We start from the raw sequence: 17519 nt of genomic DNA, 5'->3' as shown, positions 1-17519 counted from the left end.
ATTATATAGTATATTATTATATGCTCATAATGCAGTGATTTTTAACAATATGATGAAGGAGAAACACATAGTTAACGAATAATCGTACAAATCACTGTACAGTTTTCATTTCGATGATTTATTTTTTTGATGTTTGTTAGGTACTGACGAATGTGATTGAAAAATGTTATAACTCTTAAGGTTATTATGAACGTTTTAAACGTTAATCTCAGTATTTTTTTTATGGGAAAACGAGAGTGTGAAATAAATATAATATTATGCCATGTAACTACCTATGCGTGCAAATAAATGAAAAAATAATTAACTCAAAGTTAAGTTAAGTTACATGATCGTGAAGTTAAATTTTAATATAGTTAATTATAAATTATAAATTTAACTTGATAAGTTAAAAGTTAATATGAAAAACAATATTAACTTAACTCAGTTTATAACAAGTTAATTTATTTTTTAATTTGTATATAAATCACATAAAAAGTGACTGTTTCTATCTAATCTAATAAAATATATATTAATACAAAATTAATTAGTCAAGAAAAAGACAGTAATGTTTGTGTTATTATAGCACTGGATTATTTTTATTTTATATTAATATTTACGTATAGACGAAAAATTTTAAAATGTTTTTAACTTAATGGATTATTATTAAATCAACTGAGAAAAGCTAAGTTAGGTTAATTAAACTAGTTAAGTTAATAAGTTGATTAGAAAATAAACTATCCAGGTAGTTAAGTTAATGCTCATCTTTGCCTACATGTTAATTAAAAGCCGAGTGTACGAAATGGTTAAAAAAAGTTTGATGTTTATGCAAATATATTTTTAATATACATATGTAATATTTAATAGGCAACAGCTGATACATCTTAATACGATTAGCACAATATTGTCGTCTATGTTCGTTAATTTGTCTTGGCTCCTCTGGGTCATATTATTCTTAAACAATCGTATACACATTTCATTTCCCGGTGCCCTGCAGCAGATGTCGTCGACCATACTATAGCGATAATATAATAATATCGGTACGTGACCAGTGTACCGAGATTAACCTACTTGGAAATGACACTCACCACCGATCGACAGTCATACAACCGTTTTGACGTGCCACTCTCACTATAATATAATGTTATACATTACACACACATGCTAGGTAATAGCAGCATAGAACACGCGTACCGCAACAGACCATCATCATCAATCTACATCCAGATGAAAATCATAACTAACCACATCGCCTGATTTTGCGATCGAAGATTTGAGAAAAAACTACTTTCGCTCACATTTGATCACTAATAGTTATGGTGCGCGCCCAAATATTATGGATGGCGTGTGGTCAGAAGCGGTAAAATAATTTCCGGATGTGAAAAATTATTACGCTGAAAGCGCATGTTTGAAATTATCCATAATGTTAAAAATTAATTTAATGTCTACGGCAATTTTTGGAAATCTATGAAACACATTTACTATTGTATTCAACTGACTAAGTTGAATGAAAATTGATGATTTTCGAGGTTTATAATTATATTATTCTACTATCACTGTGATGTATCAAGAAAAAATTAAATCTGAGAAATTTACATTAAGCTATTTAAAATTAATTTTGATTGATTATTTTAAATCATAGAATAGCATTCTATGGGATATAAACAAAGAAAATGAATAATAGACAGGAAGAAAAGCTTAAACTTTTTAAAGGTTAATTTGTTATGTAGGTGCATTGCTTATTTATCATTATTGATTTACAAGAACTATAATTTTCTATTCTGTATAAGTAAATATAAAAATATCCAGGGAAACTAACAAAATTGATTGATAGTATTTAAAATGTGATATTTTTCGTACTTGAGTTTTTGAAAATAATTCGATATTTTATGAGGACCATGCTTATGGAATTAATTTAATTGTAAACCATAATACATAGCTATTTAGATGATATGGTCCAACAATGGACTTGTATTTAAGGTAAATTGTATTATTATACGTATTATATAGTTGTGTAGTATTATTATAATATTCTCACTAAAAATTTTTTTTTTTTTTTTTTATTCAAACCATCGAGAAACGGGTTTATTATTTTAGAATAATATTCATAAAAAATAGAAGAATCTAATTTGTTATAATTATGTATTTTTACATTTTTTCATATCTTTTATGACTGATATGAGTTATTTCCACGGTTAAATCTTATGAATAATCTGCATTCTACAACTAGAGTAGTATTTTACATTACCGCTAATAATTTGAGTACCACGTATTAATATTTTGATTGAAATACCATCGTTAAGCAACAACAAAACACAAATTGTCAATCCGGGTAACAATAGTCTGTTAGACTAATGATATTGATATTATTTATTATTATGTTTACATGGTTAGAGATGACTCCCTGTTGAGACTTACCTACTGTTATTATTATTAACATATTATAAAAAGGAAATACGATGAACCCGTTTGGTGTATTTACGCTGGATGAATAATTATTTTATATTGGGGTAAATATTACAGTGTTTTAAATAAAAATTGGCAAAAACTTGTTTTACTCGATTGTGGTTACCAACAGAATAGTGGATTATAATGTATGTGTATGCGCATAGGAGCCAACTAAAATGAAAAAATTCAGTCATAGTGAATTTCTTCTACAACTAGAGTAGATTTAATATTATTTTATCTATTCTATATTAATACAATATAGTCCGTTATACATCACAAATGATCGCACTCGGAACTATGGTAAACCAGCTATTTATATAGCAATCGGGTTATTATTTACATATTTGATATTTCTTAAAAACACAATCTTGTATACCACCATATATAGGTGTTAATATCAGTATATTTTGTACATTAAAGGCAGCGTGAGATTTGTAAGAATATCGTTCGTCTATAATATATGTAGGTACTTGTGATCTTTTGCACAGAAGACGTGAAGATAAAAATACTACCGGAGAACCAGCCATTTCCGGATCCAAAAGATTTCACCTCCGTTCCCGGAACTTTAAAAAAATGTGTTTACAATGGTCGTGTGCGTGTACTTACGACTTGGATAGGTTCGAGTGAAAGCGATATTCACATGTATGAGTGTGTCAATACAACGTATGATTTATTAATTTCTTTTTTTTATACTCACGTGCGAGCCACTTATTTCGTGTTCAAAATAACCACCATGAATCGGCGATCAACACGCTTTTTCCTCTTTTTCTTTTTGTCGTAATTTTTTACGTTCCGTCGAGAAAAATAGCGTTTTACAGAGTCGACATACCTACCAAGATCACGTTTATTGTAACACTATGTATCGGGGGAAAAAAAATTGAATTTCCAAGAATAAAATGCGATTTTGAACAAATGCACTATAATTAAAATCTTTAATTTATTTATTATTATGTATCGCGGTAGTTGAAATAGATGCGTCAGAAGAATATATTATTAGAACATATAATCGCGAGTTAATTGTAAAAAATAACATCGAGTGAGCACAATAAATTATGTTATTATAATATTATAATACTGTTTTAAGTAAACCATTTATTTTTATTTCACTGTTTTATTTTTTTCGAATACGGGACGGCGCGCGGCGTGGCGACGGCGACGACTGCGGTGTCGATAGGTATATACACGAGAAAGTATCACAGTGGACACGATATTACCGACTGCACCAGTGCAACAGTGGATTTTCGTATACCGTTGGCCGCGAGAACACACACACACGCACACACACACAAACGCGCGCACGCACACCGACACGTATAAAATAGATATAGTAATAATTAGCACAGTGCTGCCACGTACCGGACGCTCACTCAAGTCTCCGAGGAACTATTTATATTATTTTTACATATTATTATTAAATTATCATAATACTACCTAAACATATACATTAAAATACAAGTTTGGGGTGTGTTGTTAATTATTATTATTGGCGTTCGTCTTCGTTTATAGGTGTTTGTTTTTTTTTTCACGCTGTCTGTACCAAAAATTGTGAACAACATTACTATAATATTGTTCACTTGTTCGTTATTTACAATAATATAATAATTCATACTTCCTTCAGGCGACGTTTGTTAGTTGGTCGTTGTTATACGACCACTGAGCTCTTTGTAGAATTCTCGAACTTATGTATATTTTCTCACAAAAAACGCCGTTGTTGAAGACGATTTTCGAAAATTATTATTGCACAGGTACATTAAAAGTATTTGGGATACAACTCTAGGAGACTACATTTTTTAGATTATGCTATTATTTTATACCAGAGTTTGTAACAAGTTTTGAAATAGTATTTGTAAACCGGTTAAAACTCAAATAAAATTGAAATTGAAATCAAGAAAATAACTGAAAATATAATTGTAAATCGAAAATGAAGATAAATTTATCGCAGGATTGTAAATTTAACGAAATTATTTGCCTTGAAATTTTCTTCTAAAATTAGTTATTTATAGCCTATAGCTATACAATATATAGGTGTAGATGAATAAAATTGGATTGTCATACGAATAGTTACTTTATAATATAATGTAGGAACTATATAGTATAGAAATTATGTAATCGATTGATTGTATGATCAATTATTCAACGTCACAACTCACTGTTTTCATTTAATTACTTAATATATATATATATTTATTTTTTATTGAAAATAAAGAAGCGATATAATTGTAAGTTTTTTTATTTAATTATAATTTGAACTTGATTTGAACACGTATAAAATAATTCTAGATTTAAAAATATTTATACAGGTATTAACAATTAATTAATATAAAGGTAGGTACACGAATGAACCATATTTAATGAACATAATGTACTATATTGTTATCACACTGCTATAGTACCTATCAATTAAATGATAATTAATTATTTTAATATTAAACTAAAATCACTGTTATTTATATGCATAGAGTTCATACTTTACGATAGTCGTTAATTTTTCTGATCGTAATTCAAACATACTGAAACTGATTAAAATACATTATAGATATAATTTATGTAATATGTCTTGTAAAATACTAAAACAATGATTTAGATTTGATGTAAAATATTAGTTATTGAACTTTAAACCATTTAGAATTGTGAATTGCGGGTACAAATTTTTTCAATTAAAATTTGAATTAGTATTTTAACTATTTACATTTATTCTTATAAAATAAATTATAAAAATTAAGTCAAGAAGTGGTGCTATAACATTTTTACTACGTAATTTATGAAGACATATAAACTAATTCGAATGGTCTTTTTATCTTTTATCATAATTCAGATTATTTGTTGGTAATGACATTACTAATTTTTATTTTTGTTCATAATTCAATGAACCATATTATGTTGTTGTTAAATTTATAAAATTAGTCTATTTTAAAGTATTTAGATTTCACATCATGAAATATTCATCTTTATGATCGATGTTGTTTAATCAAGTGATTAAATACGGATTATAAATAAGAAAATGTTGGACAAATACTGCGAGTTTATTCTAAAGTTGAGAGATGTGTGTTTATAAACTTATAAAATTTCTTTGCATTAGAAAAACGATTTTGAGTGGAGCTCAATTTATTTTAATGTTAATAATATGTAGGACAACTTTTTAAATTTTAAATTGCTTATTGAAGAAGTTGTACTGAATAAATAAGAAATAAAAGAACATTGTTAAGTAGTTAAATTGTTGATAAATTTTAGGTGTAGTTAGGTAGTATAACTATAAGTAGGTGTATACTTTATAATATAAAGATCAATTTGAAATGTTGAATACGATTAGAATAAATAAACAATAATATTTTTCATTGTTTAAAAATCATATTTTTTGTAGAGAACTTATCTAGATAATTGATTCAACATTTTACAATTTAGGTACCTAATTATTGGTTAGAACAAATTGAGTCATAATAATAATCTTAAATCTTTTTTACTTCCAAAGACCAAACAGGTACTACGTTTTTATGTTGTTATTATATAATAAAATCTATTGTTAAATACGTAGAACAAAAGAGGAGGGCTAGATAACGAATAAGCGACTACTGTTTCGTGATAAAATGACAAGAATTGAACCATTTTTATTTTATAATAACAGGTAATTTTCAACTAAGCTGGTGGTCACCTAAGAATTTGAACAGACGGTGGAAATAATTTTACAGGTAGTTAGTATAATATCTACATTAAATCTTATTTCTGAAAGTTTTAAACATAGATATGGATATCATTAAATAATAAGGTTGTCAGCGCGTCCTTCATATTTAATTTAAAGTTTTTATGTTTGGACTAAGGTTCACACGAACAAGTGGACAATTCAGATTGAAATCTCTCATAAAACACACAAAGCAAGAACTTATCACTAGGTACATTTCTAATTATAACTCTAACGTAATTTAATATTTATAAATGTATAATAGATTATAAATTTATAACACAAAATTAATAGTTAGTTTTTGCATGTAGTTTTTTTATAATAATAAAATATGGTAGTGATTATAGAAGTAAAGTCAATATTATATAGCCATAAAGGTTCACGAAGTTCACAAAGTTCAATCATTTTTAAAATTAGTTTTAAAACTTAATTTAAAATTAATTTTAGTTAATTTTAATTTTACTCTATCATATTTTGTAAACGCTATCCAGCGGCTAATTGAACTTACCGAGTCGAACAAAACATACCACATTTTCAATAGACATATTGAATTAAAAATAATACACATATCACATATGAAGTATTATATAAGTGAATAGTTAATTTAAATACATAATATTTTACTATTAATATATTATATTAAATAATATTTACTATATTTAATACCCAATTACTTACTTAGGTTTAGGTACTTACTTTTCCTTCCTACTTAAATATTCTAATAAAAAAAGTAAAATAAATATTGCATAATATTTTTACTGTAAACAGTAAACAGTAAACTTTTATTTTAATTAAATATTTAAAGGGAGTGTATAAGTTCAAATCAATTTAATAAAATAAGTATAATGTTTATAGTATAGGCACTAAACACCAATCCATTACATATAAGTTACCTATAAGTTACAGCAAACAATAATGGCAATAGCCATTACAGATATTTAAAAAGATTAGGGGGGATTAGAAATTAAATGAAAATCATTAAGTAGAAAGCGAGATGCTTGAAAACATTTACCAATTATTATTCAGGATTGGGTTTGTCGAATTCAAAACAAAAAAAAATTCAAAACTAAAAAGCCAAACATAATTAGCTTACAAAGAAACCTTAACATATATTCGTAGATACTCGGATAAATAAGGTCACTGGGTAGGCCATCATAATTTTGCCATTTTAGTATACAGGGTGTTCCACAGAGATCTGACATTCTGACAAATGAAATAACTTTTGTTCTAGGTAACCAATAAGTAAATTTAAGCGCGTATGTAATTTGTGCCAATAGATATATAAAAATATAACATGTATTTTGCGCTACACCTAAAAATTAATTTGGTCATTAGCACCACAATAAAAAAACGAAACGGAATATTTAATCTGCGTCACACTTTTAACTTCAACTGTTTAAATTTATTATTTTTGATAATAATATCGCTGATTTTTATATGTTTTATTAATAATCGAAATTATATTTATTTATCTATTTTACTTTACGTACCTATATTTTAAAATTGTCTATAAATTTAACTATTGAATTGAATTTGGTTGATAAATTATTGTAAATATAGTATATTAGTCTGTTTGAAAAAATGTTTAGTTATTTTGAAATGGTACAAATTATAATTTAATAAGGTGAACTATGGTACAAAATAAAAATTGTGAAGACACAAGATAGCGCAAACGACATAATGCCTTTTTATTTAGCGAAAATCACAAAAATGAATTATTAGAATTGGCGAAAATTAAGATACACCTAGAAGTCGTAGTACATAAAAATTTATGTGTACATAATAATGATTTAATTTGTGAGGTATAATATCGAATACGGTCTATACGGAACACGGCGGCATAGTGGAATACCGCTACAGCACATTGCAGACATTCAACGGAAAATATATTTTGCATATACATTACACTAAGGTCGTGAGTGGGTTACCGCGATATTTCCGCATTCGCGGTAGGTCAGCTAGAAGAAAACTCGGTCATCGTGCCGTCCCATTCGATTTTAACCAAACCGTTTTCGCGAGTCTATATGAAGTTTTGTACAGTGTGCTGATCTCGGCGAATCGAATCCTAGTATGATCTTTGAAAATCTCGACACTTCCGGTCCGACGAAAACCCGTTTTTTTGGAGGATTTGCAGTGGGTGGCATTGGTTAAATATTTAACAAATAATGGTACGATTACTATGCATCCGTTTAGAGACAAGCGGCTAAGATCGGCCAAGATCGGCTAGGTCGTCGGGTCGACAGTCACCCGTTCAGTGTTATTATTCACAGTCGTTACTCATATGCAAGAATCACAATTAAAGCGTTACACGTGGTTTTTTAATAGTCGTTTAGTATGATGTCACCTTTTCTGAATTCAAAAGCCAACGAATAACCAGTGTAATATTTTAAAATAAACCATTCTCAATTCTCATACGTTTTGCAGGACTCCTCTACGGCTATCGCTTACAATTATTAACCGTAGTTGCGTATATGAAGCAGTGTGATTAGAGATGTAACATTTTTTTGTTGGTATTTTACCGAGAACAATTTACTATAAATTCTGTAAATTGCTACCTATAGTAGTGATTATTGACTTTTGCATATATTTTAAATTATCATTTTATTTGAACATAAATATTAAAAATTGGGTAAGCGGGCAATGCTTAGCTGTATATTAGCTAGGTGTCTAGAGAGTCACTGTTGTGTTAAATTTGAATTCAACTATGTACATTCGTTGTAGACGGAAAACAATTCTTAGCGAAGACGGTCATTTCTAAAGTTTCATATTATGCCTGCAAATAGTTCAATATGAGTCGAAATACTTCGTCGGGCTTACTATCATAAGATTAAGGTATACCTATACTACTCGTGATCTTTAATAACACTAATAAGTAATAGGTAATATCGAAGAGTTATTTGTATGGTCGAAATAAGACGTACTCATTGTTTAGGTCGCGATACGCGTTACTATATATATTATATTGCATACACGATTGTTGTCTGAAATTTCTTCTGTTCCTTACTGTCGGAACAAAAGCTTGGTTGCGTTATCTCACGCGTTACGACAATCATTATTCGCACTGTGATAAACGGTATCGGCGCTAATGCAATACAATACTGTCTGGAAAGAACCGTAAAGAAGAGTATTTACTATTAGTTCGACATAGACGTCGAGTGGAGGTAAAGTGTATAAGTCTCTCCACGCGAGATCAACGGTCGGATACGACGGCGATAATAATAATAATAAATAATATTATTATATTATGCAACATTAATTACCATTGTTCAAACTCAACGGGTTGTCATTTGTCTCTGCAGTACGATACGTCTATCATATACCTATGCCCAGCTACATAATGTGCCTAAATAATCGACGGCTGAAATTGTATCAAACGAAAAATTCTAGGAGAAACACAACACTCGTAGTTTACTATGTGGAGGTGACCACGTTCGATCATATGTAATTATTGTAATTTTGGCGGCGAACGATGTGCAACAGATTCTGCAGAAGGTACTGCGGATTTTGTCGGTTTACGAGTAATATTGTGAAGTAATATTTTCCGTTCACAAATGTCAAATACCGTCGCAGTATTATGTCAAATAAAACTATTTAACAAATTTAACATCGTGTATATAACTATTGATAATATTACCTATGATGTATACCTAGTGAGAACGTTGAACGATTGTAGAGACATCGTCAACGTGATTTATAACTTTCGTGGTGTTATAATTGAACATATTATACTTAATAACGTTAATTTGCTTTTAATCCTTTTAAAACTCAAATATGGAAATTTTCAGTGATAACCATCACAGCTAGTTATTACCAGTACCGGATCTAGGGGGGGGGGCGATCCGGTGCTTATCATAGAGGGGCGCAAATTTCAAATTTTAAACTCATCATTTTTATGATTTGGTGACTTTTAGGGGCGCTAATATTATGTTGTGCCCCGGGTTGCATAATTTGTAGATCCGGTACTGGTTATTACGTGGATAAAAGACGAATCATGATAATTTATATAATGTTACAGTGATTCAATCATCGAATATTCCGTTGTTGATCATTGGTTTTCGTAAATAGACATGTAAATTGGTAAATGGTACCTATTATTACATAATACCTACTACGTAGACTACGACTGTCTCCACTCTCCATAGTTTTACACACGTACGCGACATACCAAAGTTTCATTAACCAGTTTCAATAGTGTGCTGTTAGTTTAAAAATTAAAGTGAATTGATCTATTATATAATGTAAAGGTAAGATAATTATCTGGGACCCCATATAGGCTGTATATATAGCATAATATCACTTAATATAAAAACTACAGAATAAATAAAATGTTTTGTCTAAATTAACAGTACTATTGTGCCTAACTATTGAAACTGGTGATCGAAAGTTATCTGTGTCGTTGGTGTGTTGGACGGAGACAGTACATTTGGGTGTGAAGTCCTCTCAAAGTTATATTGTATGACTTGGTAATGAATAGTAGGGGTATTCTGATGTCTAATAACATACAGAATATGTTTTCAGCACATTAGCATATCTTAGATTAGCTTCAGCCCCCTCTCACACACACACACCCACCCTCTTTCCCTCTTAAATAATGTGTTTTCTTATTCTAGCAATCATTTCATCATGTGCGAAATAATACGATATTTCATGTTCATATTTTGCTTAGATTTTTTTTTAAAACAAACATAAACAATATTGTTAACCAACTAAGTAGCTAGAGTGCAATATTTGTCTACTTACCAGGATAGTGTTAGATAACGCATATAATTAGTATTCAAGCATCATACGACAGTTCAAGAGTAATTCCGTAATAGATAAGCGGCTATAATACTTACAGGTGAAGTTCGCCATAATGGTTGTAGCGTTTGTTCGATCGTGGTCTGCCGACTACTGAATGGTTACTGCCTGGTATCAGCGACCGTATACATAATTTTAATAATGTATATATGATTATTGATTACCTTCGATATTACTGTAAGTTTTTTAGTAATTCAAATACGTCATAGTAATTTATTATTTTAATTTTTTGAAATTCCTATATTAAATTACTTACTTAAAAAAAGTATTGCTTATAATTTCATATAATTGTTTTCGTTTTTATTTAAAAAAAATTGCTTATTCAATTAGTTCCTGCACCAACGCCACAGTCTAAACAGTCATTATATTTTATAAGTCACAATTGTCTCGATCTCCATAGTAAATACTTCTCAATTAACTCTTGGAGCTATTGCATAGTAATTACTAATAAATAATAATCAATTTAAAATACTACAGTATAATATTATATGTAAGTATTCCTCAACATTAGGTATTAATTTCAATAATATCTTGGAATATTTAATAGGATTTTAATATAATTATTCATCCTACCTAAAGTTATTATAGTAATTTATTATTAAAGGATTTTCAAACGTTGAACGATTATAATATGTAATGAGATAATTGAGTTAAATACTCACTAAAATAACAATAACTATTATACGGTAAAGAACTAATGGTGATTATATAAATATAGTTACTAATGTTAACCAATATTTACGTGTCAATGTACATTTGTCACATTTATATTTTAGAGTAATTTGTATGTATCACAAGTCATAACCAATATTTAAATTTAATTACATAAGTAAACTTAATTGTAGAAATCGTTCGGGAACTGTTCATTTCTGTCAATAGTTATAAAACATTCAACATTTTAAGTACCAATCTAACTCTATAGATTAACTTATCAGTATATATGTATATAAACGTTAAAGTCCAACAGTTATAGGCATAGCAGAATAAGATATAATATTGACGAAGTAGACAATAAAAAATAATCAGGACGTTGGCAAAATATTATTTCCAAATAACAATAGGTATTTATAAATGCCTCTTACTCTTTTAATATATCATTACATTGTTTATTATTTAAAAATTCCACGAGTTTATAATATTTATTATTTAATTTTAGTATATAATACACATTACAATTTACCTATACATTGTTATGGTTGCATGCACTACGTTGCACTTAATATTATAAAAAATAATACAGTTCACTTGATAACATAATTGAATTTCATCGTAGTAATTGTCATGAATGTTTTTTTTCTAAAAATATTTTCAACGTTTTACGTATTTAATTTTTTGTTGTATGAGAAATACAAGGTCATCAGCCTTGGTTATATTGTATTGATGATATAATTTTTTTTTTTATAATACATGTTTTTTTAGATTCAAATCGAGAAAAATAGTATATCATGTTTTTATTTGTTACCTATTTAAATTATTTTTTGTTGTGAACACTGGATCGGAGGGTGATATAAAAGTTTTTTGTACATACTTCAATTACTAGATATCTAGTTGGTCTGTCTGGGACCCGGGTGGTACTTAATCATTTTTCTCAATGTTTCTCAAATCATAATGAAAACGACTGTCGAAAATAATAAGAAATTGTATTAAAATAGTAACTATAAATGTTTTAATATTTTCTATTAAATGTTTACAATTACAAAATAATAAATAATAAATTGATTATTCTATAAAAAAATATTGTGTTAAAGTTGAAATATCCAATTCAAATATAATATTGTCTTATCCTATAGTTCTTTACTTTCAAATTCATTTTAATACCGAACCACTGACTCATCCATTTCCTGAGTTGACCCACTTACAATGTGTCTTGCTACTCTTTCTAACGATATGAATTAAATGCATTAGGATATATTATGCATTAATGCATTTTAGAAATTAAAAATCGAAAATTTAATAGGGTCTTAATGTTAACAATTTCATCAAACACTTGAAGTATGTGAAAACGATTTAAAGATAATAGTTATTTCTTTTCTCTACTGTATGATATCGTCGAGGTAATAAACTTTCATACCATAATATTATGATACTATAATGTTAACATGCGTTTAATTTCATTTACAATAGCTACGTTTATTTATATTGACATTTGACGTAATTATATGTTACACATGATTATTATTTATCAATAGTATTATACATGATGTGTAGGTATAATCGATTAATAACATTATAACCAATTAATAAAATATGTGAAAATTACTTGAAGTCATTACATAACGTCTTCAATAAGGTGTAAAAAGTGCAAATTCAGTATTTACGTACATGGTCTTATTAAAATATATACAGTGTGATCACGATTTAAGTTAATACTAAATATTCCAGGTGGATGACCTTGTATCACAATTAGATTTTCGGGAGGTGATAGGGAGTAATTAAATACATATTTTCTTATTAATATTATATCTAAGTATCATATATTTATCAAATCTAGGTAAGTTCTCATACCTCACAGTATATGAGTTTTACAGGTTAGAATGATTGTGCGTATATTGTTTTTGTATTATTTTTCATTAATTCGCATAATATAATGTACCTACCCAATAAGAGATAAACGCAATTAATTAAAAATGATCTAAAAAAATTAAATTAAAAATAGATTGTTAGGTTTTATTAGATGAAATATTTTAATTATAGATTCTTTAAATTTAAATAAAACGTTATTTCTATGATTGTATGTAATACATTAATTCCGTGATTAATGTTACAATTATCCACTGAGAAATAAAAACTAATAAGGAATATAATTATGTTAATAAAGAACGTTTATTTTATTTTTATTATAATATGTTATGTATATTAAGATACAATTCATATATAGAGATAAAAAGTTACAAATCCTTTTCATTTAGGAAATACAGTAATTATATATGTTTATGTAATTGGCGGAGTCAGATCAAACCCTATCACTGTTTTCATTTCAGGATATATTTAAAGAAACGATTTTTAAGAATTCAGTTTGGATTGAGGTTCATTAATTATTATATTCAGTTGTTTTAATATTGGTATTATTTTTCGGATTAAAATTATCAAATAAGAAGTTTCATATTATTTTCTAGTTTTTGTTATTCAACAATCTGTTAATAGGCAACTATAGCTAGTATGATTTAATAACTATGTATATTTGATAGATGAACAGAAATGTCACTTTAGCAGTTGGATGATTTATTTAATAACAGTTAACATTGAAACAAACAAGATGTTTTAAATTTGTAAGTATAACAGGTTGTCTAATGAGATAAAATGCTTTTGCTCCTTCATGTACGAATTTAGTTTAAGATATGAAATTATGAACGGATAGTATCATTAGACACGTAGGATGTACTAAAAATTCTGTGTCGGAGGAAATGGTTTATAAAGTTTGTACTTTGCTTCGATCTTATTTTTTTGCATACATCCAATGTTGTAGATTGTGTATCCAAATAGATTTGATTAGTACTTAATGTATTAAAGATCGCACCAGTAAGATGAAATATATTACAACTGTGAAATGGCACAGCTATTTTTTAAGATTTATTTTTTTTAAAAGTCATTAATTTGATTGAACTCAAAAGTTAATATAATTTAACTGAAATTAGGTAATGCTAATATTTGAATTATCAAAACCAAAAAAAACAAAAAAATAATAAAATAATGACTGTTAATCCATGTTATATAGTTTTTATGTATTGTGTTTGGTAATTTAGAAATTATATATCCAGTCATATCAGTGTTTTTCCTGTGCCAAATTATAATTTTTCTATCATCACGTAATAACGACCAATAATGGTATTGACTTCTGATATAGAACAATTTGTATAAGCTATTTTACAACGGTCAACAGACAATCTTTAAATTTTCATTTTTATTTTTTGAAAACACTAATTAATGTTGACAAAGCATAAAACTCCTTGAAATGTAATGTATAGCCATTAAGAGGACGCCACACCTACATGTGTTGTATTCGTCTTACAAGTGATGGGTAACAGCAAATTTTACGACCAGCAGTTCCACTTTAGCTCTGTTAGTTTAAAATTTAGAATGAATTGTTCTGTTATAAAAATTAAAGGTAACATTATTATGTAGGTTATCACAGAGGATTTTTATTATATTTTAATTTTAAAGTGAGTTATGAGTATTTTTAAATAATGGGTTGTTATATCTCTTAAGAGTGAATATTTTAACCTTACTTTTAGTTGGATTTAGATTCAACATTCAATTTTTGGAATCAGGTAGTTATTTCATTTAGTGAGGATTGTAGGTTTTGAATCGCTAAATCTAAGGAACTCTGTTGTGTGAGAATTGTCGAATTGCCGTGTCGTACGCAAACATTGCTAAATGACAGTTGAGAGGGATTGGAATGTCGTGGCAGTAGATATTAAACAGAGTTGATTCCATGATTGATCTTTGGAGGACTCCAGCTTTGATGTGGTGTAATTGTGAAAAGTCTGATTCTACTTTAACTTTGAAAAATTATTAAGTATGAAGGACGTGATGGTTTTGAGTATTTAGGGAGATTTAGTATTTTTAATTTTTGTTCAAACCCGAGGTACTAGACCTTATCAAAAGTTTGTGTTAGGTCTAAGAATACTGCTATGGTATATTGTTTTTTTTTTTTGTAATAGTGTACAATCATTTCAGATATACGTTGGATTTGGTGGTATGTGGAGTGTTTGGTTTTAAATCTGAATTGGTGTTTCGGGATAACGCGAAGGTAGGGCCTTATCCTCTCCAACAATATAATATTGGCTGGCTTTCCTGGTTTGTGAATAGGGAATGCAATAGCGTGTTTCCATGTAGAGGGAAAGGTAGCGATGCTCATGGCTGCATTAAATAAAGGAGGCTTAGTAAGATAGTGCTTTTGATGTCAGGTTTTTTAGGATTTTGTTAGTTATTAGACCGTGATCAGGAATTGTCTTACTTTTTAAGTTAGATATGAGTAGTTGTATTTCTTTGGAAGATGTTAGGATGATGATATTGTTGTACCTTGTACTCATTGTTAGTTGTGTTCAATGATTCATCTGAGTTTTATCTTTGTGTGATGATGTCGTCTTCTTATAGACGAAGAAAACACACGTGGGCGTGGCGTTCTCTTAAAATTATGTTAAATAATATTGAATACTGTAAAGAATAATATACACATACTTTTATTCAAAAAGAATATGTTGATTAAATGATTTATTTTGTAGAAGTTTCTGTCACATAATCGATCGCAACACATTAATAAAAATTCAAAATTCAATAACTTAACTACTTTTTTGATACACAATTTTTAAATCTATTAGATCCAGCGACATCTGTCGTTTACTACGGTAGTAATTTAATAACTATTCAAAGATATGTGTAGTAATTCGTTAGTTTTAAAATCCCTAGGGCTCTGAAATTTAAAAATTGTTTTACGTATTAACTTTCAGTTTTACCAATAATCGGTATAATATAACAATTTTTAACTAATAAACGATTGCGTTTTAACTATGACTATCACAAACATGTAGTGTGTATGAGTGTACAACAGCAGTGTAATAGTGTAGTTATATAAATACTTGATTTAATGCTATTATACGGTTAGGTTTAGATGATATTTTTGCTAAGAAACTACAATTACTGAAATATTATTGGGTATACCTAATATTTACCTACATCAAATCTACCTACTAGAAAAACTTCTGTCATGATTTTTGTTATAGTTTCATTAATTAAGTACTGATATTCCAAATAAAGAATTAGTTTATAAAAACAATAAAAATCCAACTCTATATATTTAGCAATAAACATTGATAAATTAATGTAAAAATTAAACTTACAATAAATTGATTTATTAATTCGTATGATACTTTAATTACGGCCAACATCAAAATGGCCAATACTAGTTTGTAACTGATAAATTATAAAGTACAAACATTCATTCGGTCCTTGACATATCTTCTACCATTTTTACTGTACAATAATGTATGGAAGTATATACTTTATAGAAATAAAAATACCGATGGATATGCATCTCGAAAATGTAATTTAACACGATATATTATTTATTTCAAATTTAATATTAAGTACAACGCATCATTTAACTGCACTTAATTGAGCGACGGGGGACGAATATTCAATACAAAATGTGTCTGCGTGTATGTTTTTTTAAATTGTTTGTTTTGTTTATAATAACGTAATGTTATTACGCATATAAAAATAATGTTTGACCTTTGTAGACCTCTACTAAATGTGCCGACGCAAATCGAGTTGGTTTTTAATGCCAACGTTGACGGATATGTTTTGTTAACTTATTTGTTTTAATTTTTCACTAATATTAGATAGATCTATTCACGTCATTCTTCATTCGGTATGTTATCAGTTTATTTAAATATGTCAATATGATAAGTTATTGTGATGTCCATGACAAATGTTTGTAATAATTGCCCAACAATGTTGTTATTTAATAAAACTTTAAGATATAATTTGTATAAATGATTGGAAGTATTATACTATTATGTAATAATTATTGATTTTTTTTGGCGAACATGATGTGAAAAGTTGATAAAAAAAAATTTTATGAATTAAACTATATACATAGTTACTTTATTATTATTTTATC

The 17519-nt window shown here is 28.0% G+C and overlaps 1 protein-coding gene across 3 annotated transcripts in view; it reads right to left on the bottom strand.

Annotated features, from left to right (window-relative positions):
* The window catches only part of LOC107163986 (sphingomyelin phosphodiesterase), a 31380-nt gene extending 20426 nt beyond the window's left edge, over nt 1–10954 (bottom strand). For 2 of the 3 annotated variants that reach the window (XR_016190237.1, XM_089219373.1), the window contains exon 1: nt 10936–10954. Coding sequence is in view for 1 of the 3 variants with exons in the window: in XM_089219373.1 (XP_089075499.1) it covers nt 10936–10951 (16 nt within the window). In the remaining 2 variants the exon portion in view is untranslated. Of the gene's footprint in view, nt 1–3121; nt 3650–10935 lie in introns of those variants that run through there. The other variant, XM_015511650.2, reaches the window with a different exon arrangement.
* Between the last annotated feature and the right edge of the window lie 6565 nt (nt 10955–17519).

This window comes from Diuraphis noxia, unplaced genomic scaffold (assembly GCF_037042655.1).
Source record: "Diuraphis noxia isolate RWA-SAM2 unplaced genomic scaffold, SU_Dnox_SAM2 contig0002, whole genome shotgun sequence".
Classification (NCBI taxonomy): domain Eukaryota; kingdom Metazoa; phylum Arthropoda; class Insecta; order Hemiptera; family Aphididae; genus Diuraphis; species Diuraphis noxia.
This window is presented reverse-complemented; position numbering and strand designations above follow the sequence as displayed.